General features: G+C 37.6%; 1 protein-coding gene across 1 annotated transcript in view; it reads right to left on the minus strand.

Annotated features, from left to right (window-relative positions):
* Positions 1-10,366: 10,366 nt before the first annotated feature.
* The window catches only part of LOC144975683 (solute carrier family 22 member 15-like), a gene marked incomplete in the record, with an annotated part of 24,513 nt that continues 18,592 nt past the window's right edge, over positions 10,367-16,287 (minus strand). Inside the window, 1 exon segment of the mRNA XM_078919873.1 lies at positions 10,367-13,195. Within this exon segment, the coding sequence (XP_078775999.1) occupies positions 11,546-13,195 (1,650 nt within the window).

Consider the following 16,287-nt stretch of genomic DNA (forward strand, 5'->3'; position numbering starts at 1 on the left):
ATGTCCTCTTAGTCTATTGTGTCCTGTTCGGAGGCGGAATAGAGTGACTTGGCTACTTCGCTGAATGGCATGGATTGGATCCTGCTTGTTGTGTTCTAGGTGTGTGTCATTCCTTTCTTTGTCTATTTTTAGCTTTATTATTTTCTTTTGCTGATGGTAAGTGATTGACGACTTCGGTTGTTCCTTCTGGGCTCCTTCTTTGGCCAGTTGATCGGCAATTTCATTTCCATATATACCTACATGACTTGGAATCCACTGCAGCACAATTTTTCCTGTTTTATCAGATAAGCCCTCAAGGGCCTCCACAGTGTGTGCGGCTTCAGAGTCCTGGTAATTTTCAATAGACCGGAGAGCATCATCAGTCTGTCAAGTAAACCACATTTTTCCCGTATATTCTGTGATCTCTGGATAGTTCTTTTGTTGCATTGAGGATGGCTTTTTCTTCAGTTTTAGTACTTGTGCACATTGAACCCACTGATACAGATATTTTTGTTTCTGTTTTATCTGTCCAGTGTATGAGTGCACCAGCACCTCCATTCATGAGGGGGCCGGAAACTGAGCCATCTGTATAAACTCTTATCCAGTTGGTCATTGGGTATTTTTTATCGATCATCTTTAGGGTTTGAGCATTGTCATTATTGCTTCGAATGTTTTTCTTGTTGATGGTTATGGATTTTTGTTTCTTTTTCCACGGTGGTGGTTTGAGATTTGGGACATTGATTTGGGCAATATCTTCCTTTGGTGTCACTTTATATTCGCTCTCTAGTTTTTGTCCCAAGGCGATGAAGTTTTCCCTTTTGAGTCGATTCTCTTTCTTTTCCATTGTACTTGGATGCAGTGGTTGGGATTCCATGAATTTTATCTTTGAGAATTGTGTCACTATTTTTAAATTTCGTTGTTCTTTGAGAGGTTTTATTCCTGTGTGGGTTTCCATCTTGTGAATTGGTGTTGTTTTCATTGCTCCAGTGATCACGCGTAGGCATTGGTCTTGGATTTTTTCAACCTTTTGAAATTGAGCCTGTGAGCACGTTCCCCATGCCGATATGGCATAGTCTATTGCAGGTCTTACATATCCAAGATATGTCTTCTTCAGGACGTTTGAGTTTGCTCCCCATTGCGTTCCAGCAAGTTTTCGGAGAAGCTGCATTCTCTTGTACCCTTTCTGTTGACTTTCATCTATTTGATGTTTCCAAGTGAGTCGAGGGTCAAATTTCACTCCTAGATACTTAGGCATAAGGTCTTCTCTCAGAATCTTTCCATCTAAAGTTAATCGCATAGATTGCTTTTTGGTTGATAAGCTGAATGTTGTGTATGTGGTTTTATCAGCATTTACTCTCATACCCCAGTCTTTTGTCCATTTGCTCAAAGCATCAAGAGTCATCTGTATCCTGGCCTTTGCAGTACCAATATTTCTTTCAGTGCATATCAGTGCAAGGTCATCTGCATACATGGCTGCTTTTACTCCTCTGCATTTGGTTTCGCAGATGTCATTGATAAAAACGACAAAGAGGGTTGGTGAGAGAACCCCGCCTTGTGGTACTCCATTTGTCATGTTCGTTAGCTTGCTTTTAGAGTTTTGAGATTGGACTCTTGCTTTTCGATTTGTGAGGTAATCTTTAATCCATGCAAACATGTTGTGTGAAACGTTGGCTTTCTTAAGTTTGAGAAGTAGTCCTTTTGTCCAGACTTTGTCAAATGCCTTTTCCATATCCACCCAAACTGTGACTGTGTGTTTTTTTTCTTGGTAACCATATTCGATCAGCTGCGAGATGTATGTTATCTGGTCCTCTGTGCAGCGTAATTGTCTGAAACCAGCCTGTTCATCTGATATCAACTTATTGCTTTCTAAATACCATTGGAGACGGCGATTAACAATTCTCTCCATCAGTTTACCCAAGCAGCTTGTCAAACTTATTGGCCGGTAGCTTTCGGTTTTATTTTTTGGCTTGCCATCCTTCTTAATTGGTATCATGGTTGCCTGTTTCCATTTGAGTGGAAGTTTACCCTGTTTCCAACTTGCATTGAACAGTTGTTTCATTTTCCTCTTTGTGAGGGTTCCTATGTGTTTCAACATGTCATTAGTAACATCATCTGGACCTGGTGATTTGTTCGTTTTTAGAGATTTCAAGGCAATTTCTACTTCTTCTTTTTTAATCGAACTTTTTTAATTGTAACTTACAATTTCTAGCAAGATGATGTTGATGTTGATTGAGAGGTGAGCTTTTTTTAAAGAATTAAGATAAATAGACAGAGACGCCAATTTTAAATTTGGCTCACAGGAGTTTCAGACACCACTCGTACTCGTAGGAATTTCAATGCCGAAAGAGGAATTTCCGCACACAAGAAAAAGGAATTGGAATGGTATTTGGCATTGTGTTTACGTTTTGTATACTTCTAAATAGATAACTGATTAGAATTATACTATGATGAAGTAAAGCACCAAAATAAAATGGTAGAGATTGTAGTACTGGTGGTAGTTTGAGTTTGAACATCATGATTTACACAATGATCACCTTCCCAAAACTTTCTACTACCCTTTGTGTAAAGGCGTACCTTTTTCACACATATAAAAATAATTCAGTTCTCTAATTGATTAAATGTAGTCTTATACAGCAGAGCTTTGACTTTACATTAATTTGATTTATGATATGTGTATCTTCATGCGCAATTTCAATTAGTCTTATTCAATTCTCATACTCATACTTTTCATGTGTTCATTGTACCAAAATTAGCCTTTTTTCTGTTAGATTCATTGACTAATTTTCTATGTTAAATTGATTGTATATGGCTTTGTCTGAAAGAGCTTGAGAAGTTAATTCATTTGGTATAAGTTATGTTTGTATGTCTTTTGTTGACGATTTTCTATGAATTTTTAAAGATATCTAATATTTTTAGTTATGCCTAATATTGAATTTCTATCCAAAATCCTTTAAAAATGTTGGATGCCATTGATAATATGTTGAGATGCTTTTGCTTCTATTGGATAGAGATAAGAATGACGAGTAATTTGATGTAAAGTATGTCATCCTATCTTTATTAGTTATTTTTTTGTTAATATTTTGATTTTGTGTATTTTCAGTATATTGACACCATTTTTTCCATACCGTAATTTTGAGCTTGGCAGTGACCTTCGGCTCAATATAGAGCAATTACTATTTTCTCCACATTAACAAAAAAAATTAGACAAAGAATTTATATACTTTTTTGCAAAGATGTTGAGTTTGAGTAGTATACATGTTCATTTTTTTTATCTATGAGGCTCCAAATATGGGTCCCTGGGCCTATATTTCCCATTTTTTTATATTTTGATGCTGTTTCTGTCATATTTGAGGATGGTTTCATTTAAGTATCATTGTTTTTTCATCTTAATATCTGCTTTTATTTTGCTTTATGATTGCATGTTTATGCAAAAAATGTTTATTTTAAATGTTATATAACCAACTTTTTTGTTTACGGCGTCATAAAGTCGGCAAAAAATGCGTAACCGGAATATGTGGGAAAAAATTGTAAGTTCAATAAAATTCATTTTATCATATTTCATTTATTTGTTGACGGATTTTCATAATTCTTTTTGTGTTGTTCATTACTTGCAAAGCACTTTACAGTGGTTTAACTCTTTTTATGATAGCTCAATTTTGAAATTTTCGCCTGTGGTACCTAGTATGTGGTTATGTCAATTCATCTCAGCTGGAGGGAATATGTCAATTTTACCATCATTAACTTTGTTGCAATGAACACTATGATGTCAATAAAGTCAGAGGATATGGCGTGGTCACTATATGGGGAGGTATATTCAGGTCAAACTAAACATCTCTAACAATATGCATCAAGGACAGACTTAGAGGAGCAGATTACATTGAACAGGTAATATCGACTTAAGTTGTCCAATTTTTCCTTAACAATATTGCTATTTATGCCGCATCGAGCCAGAAGCGACATATCATATCTAATAAATAACATTATCCCTATTCTGCTGTAGCCTGCTATGAACCCTGTTGTTAATCCTATTGAAAACACTTGGAGCATTTTTAAACAGAAAGTAAAAGGAAGAGAAATCTCTCTAAATGCAGATGCCCTTTTCAAATCACTCGATCTGGCTGGGGTTCCTAAACTCCCATGGTGAGCATGGAGCATTTACTGTGCCTTATATCCCCCTAAAGCTGTTTTCAGTCTTTGTCCTGGAATGGAGCCGGAATCCTTGGCTGGGAGGGAATCAGTCAAATGTTGTTTTGGGAGAGGATATTTTTTTTCCTTGTAAATCATCTCTCAACGGTTTAAGTAGGTTAAACAAAGCGAAAGCAAGAACCTATCCTGGCGCTGATATAATAGGAAGTGATCACGATATGGTGTTCTGCCCCCTGAGACTGAAACCACGGACAAAACGCTCTGCCATGGTGACACGCCTAAGATTTGATGTTGAGAAACTCAAGGACCCCATGATAGTAGAAGAGTTCCAAGCACACATTGGAGGAAAGTTTGCGTCCCTAAACCTTATTGACAACAACATAAGACACTGCTACTAGTAGCATCGGTGATCTGCGTAAGACTGCAGAAGAGGTTTTGGGACAAAGAAGAAGAAAAATTAGGCCGTGGGTGACAGATGATATATTGGGTTTATGCGACAAAAGGAGAGAACTGAAAAAAAAACAAAAACCGTGATGAAGAATCCAGAATGAAGTATCAACAGGCAAATGCAGAAGTCAGGAAAATATGCGCAAAGCAAAGGAAAACTGGGTAATGGGACAGTGCAGAGACAATTGATCATGGGATGCAGCACCGGAAGGTAAAGAAAGCCTATGATATTTTGAAAATGTTTACAAAAAACAAGGAGACCAAAAAACTAATGTTATTGAAAACAGCAAGGGTGCTCTACTTACTCAGAAAGAGGGTGTCATGAACAGATGGACCGAATACTGCAAAGGGTTGTATAACATCGATTTGAGCCCAGACCCATGTCTTGACAGAGAACAGAAACACACAAAACCCAGACACACCAAGAATAATGAAACATGAGGTTGAGGCAGCAATACAGGGTTTAAGCTCCAACAAAACCCCTGGAATATATAACATTACAGCAGAACTTTTTTTTAAATGGTGGAGAGGAGACAGTGGAGGCAATGACAATTCTATGCCAACGATAATGAACGACACAAAAGACTGGACACAATCCTTGATTATCCCTCTCCTAAAAAAAGGAGATTTGAAAAAGTGCAGTAACTATAGGACCACAAGTCTCATTAGCCACCCAAGTAAAATACTTCTGCGGATAATACTAAACAGAATTATTTTTTTTTAAAAACTCGAAGATATCCTGGCAGAAAAGGAAGCTGGGTTTCGAACTGGAAAGAGCACAGTATAACACGTCTTCAATAACAGAATTCTGACAGAGAAATTTCTGCAACACCAAAAAGAACTATTTCACAATTTCATAGACTTCCGGAAAGTATTTGACAGGGTATGGCATGACGGTTTGTGGGATACATTACGCTTTTATGTTTTCTAAGAGGATCTAATCCAAATAATCGAAGCACTCTATATTACTGCGACAAGTGCAAGCTCAACAACAACGTGCTGGTGAGTTCTTCCAGACAAATGTGGGCGTCAGACAAGGCTGCATACACTCTCCTCAATGCTCTTCAACGTCTTCCTAGAGAAAATTATGAGTTACTTTCTGCCTATGTCCTGGAATGGGATGACTTGGTTTTGTCCTGATCGTTGTCGGAGTCCTCGGCTGAGAAGGGATTAAAGACCTGAACAAGTGTGTATGAAAGGTGCCAGACAAAACAAGAAAGAAAATACAAGAAAAAAAATTTCCCCAAAAATCAGCCTACCTCGACTGGGGATCGAACCTCATACCTGATTATCGGTCAGACGAGCTACCATTACACCACATAGACTCCCGATAGTTGGGGCAATTTTATACTTATATTCATCAAAGGGTACGCTTTTTACGCTGTGAACCCGTAGCTTGCACCAAACAACACATACATACTTATCGGGAGCCTCTGTGGTGTAATGGTAGCACGTCTGACCGGTAATCAGAATGTCTGAGGTTCGATTCTCAGTCGAAGCAGACTGATTTTTTTGGGATTGTTTTTTTTCTTTTCTTTTTCTTTGTTGCTTTGTCTGGCACCTTTCATACACACTTATTCAGGGCCCGATCTCATGTCAGCGGACTAGAAAATTTTTTTTTTCCTAGTCTAATAAATGACTTGGCTAAGTGGAGCAAGTGGCTAAAAAAATCGAATTTCATTTCATGAACATTTTCTAGTCTCTAACTAGATAGGCTTTTGCCTATAATTGGGCGTTTTAAGGACGGTTACTAATTCGGCTATTTTGTGCCGGTAACATTAAAGCTCTATAGTGCACGATGGCAGGTAAGATTCCGGTCTTCATACTTTCAACGCAAAAGATTTTCAAAGAGGAAATTAGCAACACATCCGGTATAGATAATATTTCGTTCCCTTTCATATTTGAACTTACTTTTGGCATGATGAATCAAATCACGGATATTGACTGTCGACTGATAGACTACAATGATGTCCATGGTCGACTGTCACAAAAAGACTCTCTCTCTCTCTCTCTCTCTCTCTCTCTCTCTCTCTCTCTCTCTCTCTCTCTTATAAGTATTGTAGAATCTAATCTAAAGAAAATGTGGCAGATTAAAAAAAGAAAAGGAAATTAGAGAACGTGATGAAGATGTATTTATTTATTCATCCATCCATCCACCAATTTCTGTCATCTGCATTTTTTGCGGCCGCAAATATCAGGGCGATCCGCAAATTTTGGCAAATTTCCCAAAATTGGCAAATCGTGGCAAATTTTGGGAAAATTGGCAAATCGCGTGGCAAATTTTGAGAAAAAAGAAGAAGCGAAAACAAAATAACGAGAGAAAAAAGTGCAAAATTTGAGAAATGGTGCATCTTTGCCTGGGCCCAAACCAAGGGAAGCTACTCTCTACGGATAATGATCCTTTAAAATCTTTGTAACAACGCTATTCATAATGTAGCCTCCTCAAATGTAATAAATTGTCTTTTATATTTTTTTTCTGTATCGCGTGTTAATTTTTACTGAAACGCTTAGTTCTCCTCGGCAAATTTTTAGGCAAATTTTCGTCTTTTTGGCAAATTTCTTGGCAAATTTTGGTGTTTTTTTGGGCAAATTTTGGCAAATTTTAGGTCCCAATTTGGCAAAAAATGCAGATGCAATCCACCCATTTATCCATCCACTCATCTATCTATCTATCTATCTATCTATCTCTCTCTCTCTCTCTCTCTCTCTCTCTCTCTCTCTATCTATCTATCTATCTATCTATCTGTCTGTCTGTCTATCTATATATCTATCTATTTATCTGTGCATCTATGTATCTTTCTATCTATCGATCTGTCTATCTATCCATCAATCCATCCATCTATCTCTATGTCAATCGCCTTCTATTCCCTTGGGCCTTTGAAACACACACCTGTGTGAGGAAGAATTCGAGGGCCTCCGATGACATGTATTTCGACAGTGTTTTTCGAATGGTGTCCATGTTTTCCTCATTTTTTGTGCTCGGATCTTCCTCCTTCTGTTGCTTCTTGCACATCTTTTGCCGCAGACGCCAAGTCCTTGATCGTTCCGCCCTCAGTTGACGCTGCAGCGTTGTCACTTTCTTATTGACAGGAGGAGGAGAAGGCACTGTTTTTTCGTCATGGAAGGACTGTGAGCTTGTAGAAGCTCCACTATCATACTTAGCTACATCCCTTGGTTTGAAGGGAGGTCCAGGACTTGCTTGGGGAGTTGGATTCCGGACTGCAAACAGTGTTGGCACCGCACTCTTCATGAGACGTTTTCTGTGCACTGCACTTGCACTGAAGCAGGAAGCATCGAAATGTTCTTCACATAAAACATTTCCTCTGTGCAGTGCATCAGCTGACTTGTCATCCAAATCAGCACGCCTGCAGTGGATGACCCAACGCCTGGACCTGTAAAAAATAACAAACGCAGTTAATATTAGATCGAGATCTATTATTAGTAATTAATTGAGAGCTAGGTCAGATTAAGAGTTCATTTTATACATAAAAGCACATACTAATTGGCTGAGAGAGACTAGATTTATGCTTCTCTTTAGATAAACTTATAAAAAAACTAAGCTCACTTCATTGAGATTACTACTGTACTAGAATCTAGACATAGGCAAAACAAGTCTAATCAATATACATCCTATCTAGTCATCCCTCTAAAGCGCTTTGAGCACATTTATTGGATATTGCGCTATATAAAAGCTCAATTATTTCAAGCATAAATCCACTGGCACAACATATATGCTATAATTCAGTGCCGTGTAGCTACACTGTCGCCCCTACCCTTTACTGTGTTTTAAATCAACCACATCTGCTATTACGGAAAAGGAGAAGAAGAAGATGAAGAAGAAGAAAACCATGGCCCGCCCCCCCCCCCCCCCCCCCCCTCCCCACAGAGCCACCTTTACGGGTCACTGTCACGGTGCACTAGACTAGAACTGGATCAGAAATCTAAGGTTCGTTTTTCTCTAATAACACAATCTAGACGTGTTAATCTAGAAATATAGCTATTTGTTAAGGTTAATAGATTAAAGTTTAATTTTCTCACCTTTCAGGATCCTTTGGGAAACGGAAGAAACCTAAATCTGGTCTCTTGTGTCGAGAATTGGAACAATTGGTACCGGAACACCACTGGCATTTTTTATGTGTTGTCGGTGTCGGCGCCATCTTAGCTCATTGTTGTACGCGCCAAAGAAATTAGAAGGAGAACAAGAATGATAAGCAAAAGAGTTCCACCTCTCTATCGTCTATTAAAAAATCCGCCCGGCGCATGCCAACTTGACAGGCTGGCTGAGACATCCCATAAGGGCAAGCTTTTTGGTATCCATGCACCGCGTCCATCGCAACAATGGTTCTCAACACCAAGTCAATCGGTTTGTTTTCGTCACAGTTATACACATTTGTTTGTAAACATTGACAAAGAGTTTAACAAATATATAATGAGCTGAATAAAAGACTATCAGAATGTGTGGAGGGAGAAAAAAAAATTCTTTTTTTTAAAGCTCGCATGGCGAACTAGACTTTGCTAGACTATCGGCTATCGATGTTCAAAACCGATTGTAAAGTCAGCATTAATTAGCTATCACTCAGACGACAAAAAAAACAACAAACAAACCGTTCACACCTCTAATTATTCCATGGACTGAAGAGGAGGTGGCTCTTACTTCATTCTATTATACTAAGAGTGTCCTTATCAAAGTTCAAATTTAATAAAGAGTGCTCTTCAGATGTTAAGAGTTTTAAATTTTCCATCTCTATTAAAAGGCTAGATATTTTATCATCTCTCCTTTCCATTATCATCTTCAATGCTTTTATTGTTTTATTCTTGTATTTTATTAGGCCCTTTACTTTTTCAAGTTCTCTTTTAGTTTTCTCTAAATCAATCTCAATGGAAGGACAATGATAAGTATGATCATGGTTGCAACTTAATTTAGCATAATATTTTACATTATGTTCCTCTTTGTGTAATTTCTTGTGTTCTTTTTATTGGAAGTTTACGGGTTTGTTTAACAACAGGCTGTTTGTGAATTGGATGTGTTGGAAAAATAGATGGTATGGCTGTGTTCAATAAAACGTTTCTTGTTTTGGACTGATCATAATCCTTCGGAAGAAAATGATCACTGCAAATCCGAGAATGTGAGGTGGAATACCAGGGCATCCCATCTGATCCTTGTCTGGATACAATATTAATCCATTTGCTCAATCTTTCTGGGTCAGAGAAGGGAAAGCTGTATGGAACAAAATTATACATGAAAATTTTATGTAGTGCCCATCTTCCAATCTTGCATATTAATTCATCATCCTCTCGTTATAACATGATACCCTTTTTCAATGTTTAACAAATTAAATTATTGCCCTAATGTCTTCCCATCCGGCTGTCGTTCGGTAATGGGTCACTATAGGGCTCTAATAATTGATTACTGGCCTTTTCTAATCAACACAAAATTTCTTAACAGCGTTTCTCATGAAGCCAGTATAGAAAAAGCGCAATGGGCTAATCATCTGCTTGTCTGATTTTTCCGGATTCAGAGATTTTTTTACAGCCATGTAGGCCTATTTATCCTTGTCTTTTGAGTGTGAACAATATGAGTGCAATACTGGGTTGGTCCCCAACACTATTTTAATGGTAATAATGAGCTCAGATAAACAAGAAGCAAACAAGCAAACTAGAATACCAAAAATGCATAAAAAGTCTCAAAAGCCATTTAACGTTTTTCGTGAATAATTATTCAACACTTTTCTTTTCATATTAAAATATGGTAGCATATCAGTTTATTTTTGTCATTGTGATGTGAGGGGTTTTGAAACAAAAAATAGATCAGTGAAACGAGAGAGAGAGAGAGAGAGAGAGAGAGAGAGAGAGAGAGAGAGAGAGAGAGAGAGAGAGAGAGAGAGAGAGAGAGAGAGAGAGAGGGTGAGTTATAAATTTCCAAGAACAGCAATTAATTTTTCTTCCAAACAAAAATTCTGTTCTATATCTAGCGAACACACACAACTATTCTTACATTCAACTTATACTTAGATATAGATTCCAAAATAATACACTCACTTGATGTGGCTCTTCTGTTCTTAGAATCATTAACATTCTTGACGACAGCTAACTGAATTGAGAATTATTATTTAGTAGTAATGATACTGGTATGCAATGTGAGGAATAGATGGATGGCCGAGGTAGTCAGAGGGGCAAGATATAAAGGGAGTATAGTATTTAAATGAGGTCCAGTCTCGAGTTCATGCCGCGAGGGTGTTCCGTTTAAGTATCAGTTCTGCCTGTCTGTATTTCCTAGAATGATTTCTTCAGAGCAATTTAGTAGTCAGACTTAAAGCGTGGTGTGACACTTTAATTGTAACTTTAGAACTCTTGACTATCTTTTTTTTACTGGTGCTGATAAGACCTAAATATGTTGCAAGCGCCGTAAGACCCTTTAAAACAAAAACAAACCAAAACAAATGAAACGAATGATTTCTTCAGAGCAATTTACTAACTTAGTAGTCAGACTTAAAGCGTCGACATTATAATTTAAGAGCAATATTCTTTCGATTGGTAATTTACGTTACAAACATTTGAAACAAAAGAATTTAATTTCAGAGACAAACCTTGTTTCCACCTCCCAATTTGCCATTGATGCCAACATAACACTACAGGGGAAAAATATCAGATAAACGTTATATTTGCTTTGGTTGATGGATGAGAAATGTTTGTTTTTTTAATGTGAAAAAGAAATGACCTCACAATTTTTTTTACAAAAATCCTGCTATCGCTACAACAGACAACGGCTTTCAAAAATTCAAAAATGTCAAACACTGCAAACATTGTTGGGAAATGTGAGTGGAACAGACAGTTATGTTGATAACAACAAGAGATGAAGTGAGTAGGAAAGTGCCAGAAGTCAATAGAGAATGAAAATTTCGCGGCGGCATGGGGGTTCGAACCCGCGACTTTACTGGTACGACAACTCCGCCTGGCCGGGGAGAGCATGACTCTACCCAACATTATTGGGGCATGGTACGTTTTTACTTGAGACATAATTTTTATAATCTCTTTCGTCACAATGATTGTTTTCTGGAGAACAAAACTGATCATCAAACGTTTTCTTCAGTGGTCTTCCTTTAGTTTCAGGCAAGGTGAAAACAATAGCACAACACACTAAAGAGAGAACAGCCATAATGGCGTAACAGATGAAAATAGTACTTGGGGTGTCAGGAACCAAAAATGGTGCGATAATTCCCCCAATTCTTGCCATGACACAGGCCCACCCAAGAGCTAAACCACGGACCACAGTGGGGTACAGTTCTGTCATGTGAACCTTGTTTACATCCCATCCACTAGTCATTCCAACCTTTCCCGCCATAATCGTGATCAAAGTTCCGATCGTTTTGATATCCCCATTTGGCAAGCGCTCAAAGCCCGTGGCCACAATCAACCCAATAGTAGAAATTGCAAGAAAAACCAGCGTGCCTTTCAATCTGCCGATGATATTTGGTACGATGATTGGGAATATGGCAAAAGGTAACTGAACTACAAATACCAGAACGAGATTAAAATAAAAGTTACCGTACAAAGATTTAACACCAAATGTGATAGCGTAATAAATAAGGCTCATAAAAATCCACATAATGCAGATAAGAATTGTATGACTTTTATATCCAATGTGAAAAAGATCTAAAGGAGTATAAGTATGTTGCTTTTTCGAGTCTTCACACGTTTCATCGCCACCAGTTAACGCAATACAATCGCTCGTGATAGGTGGGAGAATCTTATTATTCGTTTTGGCGATTTGATGAGCAACTTTCATAAACTGCTTTGTTTTATTCTTTACCTCCAACCACCGAAGACTCTCTGGCACCCAAAAGACTGGCAGGAAACAGATCACGGAAAGAATAGAATTGGCTATATGGAGATGACGCCAATCTCGTAGTCCCATGGCAGTCAGACTAAACAAAACAGCACCTACATTCCAAGCAGGGACAGATGTGAGCGGCGCCCGCCATTTTCTAGTCAAAAATTCTGAAGTGAGAACGTAATAAACTGCAAGAACGCTTCCAGAGGCAATACCAAGCAGGAATCGTAACACTGCAAACATGTGCCACGAGACTGAGAAGACAGAAACGACGTTAAGAACTCCAATGACTGCAAGGGAGCCGTACGTTGTTGTCTTCCTACCGTAAGAATCACTACATTGTCCCGCGATGTAAGATCCTACCAACGCCCCTGCCATTTGGACAGAGATGATAAGGGACGGAATCCACGCACGGTTACAAATAAGTCCCCACTCACTTACAATTGTCGAATCCCCCGGGTAGAACTCTACATCCTTACACGCTTCAAACTCTGGACACGAATCTGTTACGTATAACGGATGTGATGATGATGATGATGGTACTAGTGTAGATGTTGATTTGGATGAAGAGAAAAAGGACATATTTTTGTAGGAACTGTAGTGAGCTTGAGTTCCATTGCTGTCAGTTGTATTGAAGTTGTCAAGACATCTCCAACCAGGGTTATAGTTGCCGAAGGACATGAACATGAAGGTGTAGACAACTGGCAACTTGCTCATGATACAAACCAAGAACACCATTATTGTTTGAAAACGTCCACATCCAATCATCTCAATCAGATATTCCGATGTCCCTGTCGATGGAGATGAGCTATATATAAATCTCAGTAAATACAAATGAAAAATAAAATGTCAAGTTTACATGCAAAGCATCAATAAAATAGTCTGATCCTAATTTGTTAATTAGGAGTGTAAGGTAAATATCGTATTTAATAAAACGTCGGAAATGTGACTAAAACTGCAGATATTGAATTTATCCAACTCTTTTGAAACACTCTTTTTTTATAAGGTTACCGTGTAGACATATAATAGTTCTATTTTCAATGATAATTTAATTAGTTAAATGCCATTTTTCTTTAATGAAGACATATGATGGAACTTAAATTGCATCTGAAGTTAAAATTTATTTAGTTTATGGTCAAGTCTCTCACTGGGCACTTTATTCGAGATGAATTAAACGTGATCTGATCTCCAAAGGTTAAGTCATGACCCAATTCTAAATGATTATAAAATTGTTTTAAAATTCTTAAAATTAAGGTTTGCTTTCAAGATTTGTCGTCAAAATTAATTTTTGGCGTATTTTCAATGCCATTCATGCCATACTTAGTCAAATATGTAAGTCCATATGTTTAGGCCTCTGGTGAAGACCTTGCAGTTTCATATGACAGCTGAAATAACAAGCTGAGGCACCATTGTAAAAATGTTATTTTTCTTTTAAGAGATAAAATAGCTATGCCTGGATTCTATTTTTGATTAAATCATCTTTTTGTTTCTTCTCTTGTTTGGGGCAAAACTATCTGGTTGAATTTCCTTCTAGATTGACCGAATTCTTTTGTACAGAAAGGCGCAGCAGAAATTCCTTGGATTGAGATCAAAGTATGTCATTAGGGTATGACCGCTGCCTGGTGCCATGCCTTAAAAATGAGACTGGATTCTTTTTCTCTGCTACTGTCGTTGAATTGACATATTTCTATTTATGACTTAAATTTGGTATTTACTAAATATTGTGTGTTGATTTACAACTATATTTTCATTTTCGACGATGATCCAGGTGAGGCCGGGATTTTTGTCTCAGACTAAGTTTTAAAAAAATCTACATTTCATCACAAGACGGGGAATTTATAATTCTTTTGATCAATACCAGCAACAATATTGCAATAGTTTTAGACTTATGATTTTTTTTCTAATACCGCTCATTTAAAAAAATGTCATCATGTATCAAATTTCTAATTATGCGATCTGAATTTTCAAATCGCCGCTTTTGTGTTTTTAGCTGATACGGGTAAATGGTGGTAAATTGAAAATTTTCTGAAGAGCACTGTTATACAAGTCTTAACGACAAATGTGCGATATTGAAAATATCTCTACAACAACCAGACACAATGCCACGTCTCAACAATGAAACATGGCACGGTTTATTGTTCACGATGAAACGGGTATATACTATTTTACAGAGATTTATAAAACATTCAATTGACTGGTAAGGTATAGGAGCAGATTGTCCTCAACAACGGCGACCATGTAAAACAACAAAGTGAAATAATCGTTGCTGTCCATTAACAAGATTGCTTTCTTTCTGCATCTTCGTCTTCTTCTACGCTTGAAATTGACGTTCATGCTCGCACTGTTCCTCGGCGTTTGTTTGAAAGCGTGCCTATATCTATGAATGAGTACTTTTCTGTCTGAAAAGAACAACATATCGACACGTCAGTTGGCAACATCTAATTTAAAATGGAATTCGAGTGAATTTTCTTATGTCCTGTTTACTGATGAATATCACTTAAAGTTGGCAATAAAGATATGAGAATCGATTCAAAGAGGAAATTGATCATCCAGATACAATTGTAGAACTTCCTAATCCTGGGTACAGTTCTGTTATAATTCGGGGAGAGATTTTTGGAACTTCGAAAACAGATTTAGTACAAATACAAGGAGGACTAATGACATTTACACGTGGCGACAGGCCCGCACTATCGGCCCACAACGGACAAATCGCATGCTCAATGGGCCGATCGTGTGTATCGAGGGAAAATCGCGCATGCAAGCGAGAAATCCTCTGTTCTCCGGGCCGATCGGGATTATCAAGCACTGCTTGATTTCTTGAAGCGGGTGATTGACATTAGCTCAGGCTAAAGACTATGAAGTCATTTACTAGACTAGTAAAGAATTAAATCTAGTCCGCTAACACAAAACATGGGCCCAGGTGCTTTCTCGGGTAAGAATGTCGAATATTTTCGCAAAGTCAATGAAATTAATGTAAATTGCCTTTGCAAATTCGTTACACTGTTGTATGATGTTTCTTAAAGTAAAGGTTTGGTCAGCACAACTTCTCCCTTTCCTAAATCTGTCTGTTCTTTTTATGTGTTTGTCTACAGCATTTGTTACCCTTTGAATAATTATTTTTGCAAGGATTTTGCAGTTATTGTAATCACGTAGATTTCCTTTTTATTGGAAAGCAATAAGGAGGAATTTGACCAATCCATTCACGAGATTTTATTGTCTGCGACAAGAATTGTTAAGCTGTTTATTTGATATCTGTGTCCTTTTTTTTTGTTCGATTTTTATTAAAAGAGCAATTTTTAATTGGGTACGGCACAAATTCGCCATTGGAAGTCGTTGGGCTCGGTATGCCAACTTACAATCCAATACTGGTGACATTATGTTACATTATATTGACAATTCATAACTATTAAAGCGCATGAAAGTGGTCCATTAGAGCCTTACGGCCCACATAGCGGGTGTGTTTGCGGATTTTGTTAAATGGTCGCAACGTATGACCTGTAACCCTTTGGACAGGACGCCGTTCTCCAATACACCACTGAATGGAATATGGGTCCGAACAAAAGTTCGATATAAATGTAGTTACAGCACATGAATGATGAAAGCGACGATTTTTCTTTTTTCAGTTTTATTTTTATTGATGACCCAACTTGTCACTGGTGGAAATGATTTGACATACAGTTTTACAGAAAGACATATTTTGTATACAGATATTCATCTGACAGGACATCGTATAACGGATAAAAGATTTACTGAGTCAAAACAATTCATGTTGGCTTGGTGTGAAATCATGATAAAAATGTTACATTTGTGTAACACACACACACACACACACACACACACATACATACATTATCAACCTGTAAATCTTGGTGTATTACAAAAAT

Source organism: Berghia stephanieae, chromosome 6 (genome assembly GCF_034508935.2).
Source record: "Berghia stephanieae isolate SIO BIC M18660-M18661 chromosome 6, UCSD_Bste_1.3, whole genome shotgun sequence".
Lineage (NCBI taxonomy): Eukaryota > Metazoa > Mollusca > Gastropoda > Nudibranchia > Aeolidiidae > Berghia > Berghia stephanieae.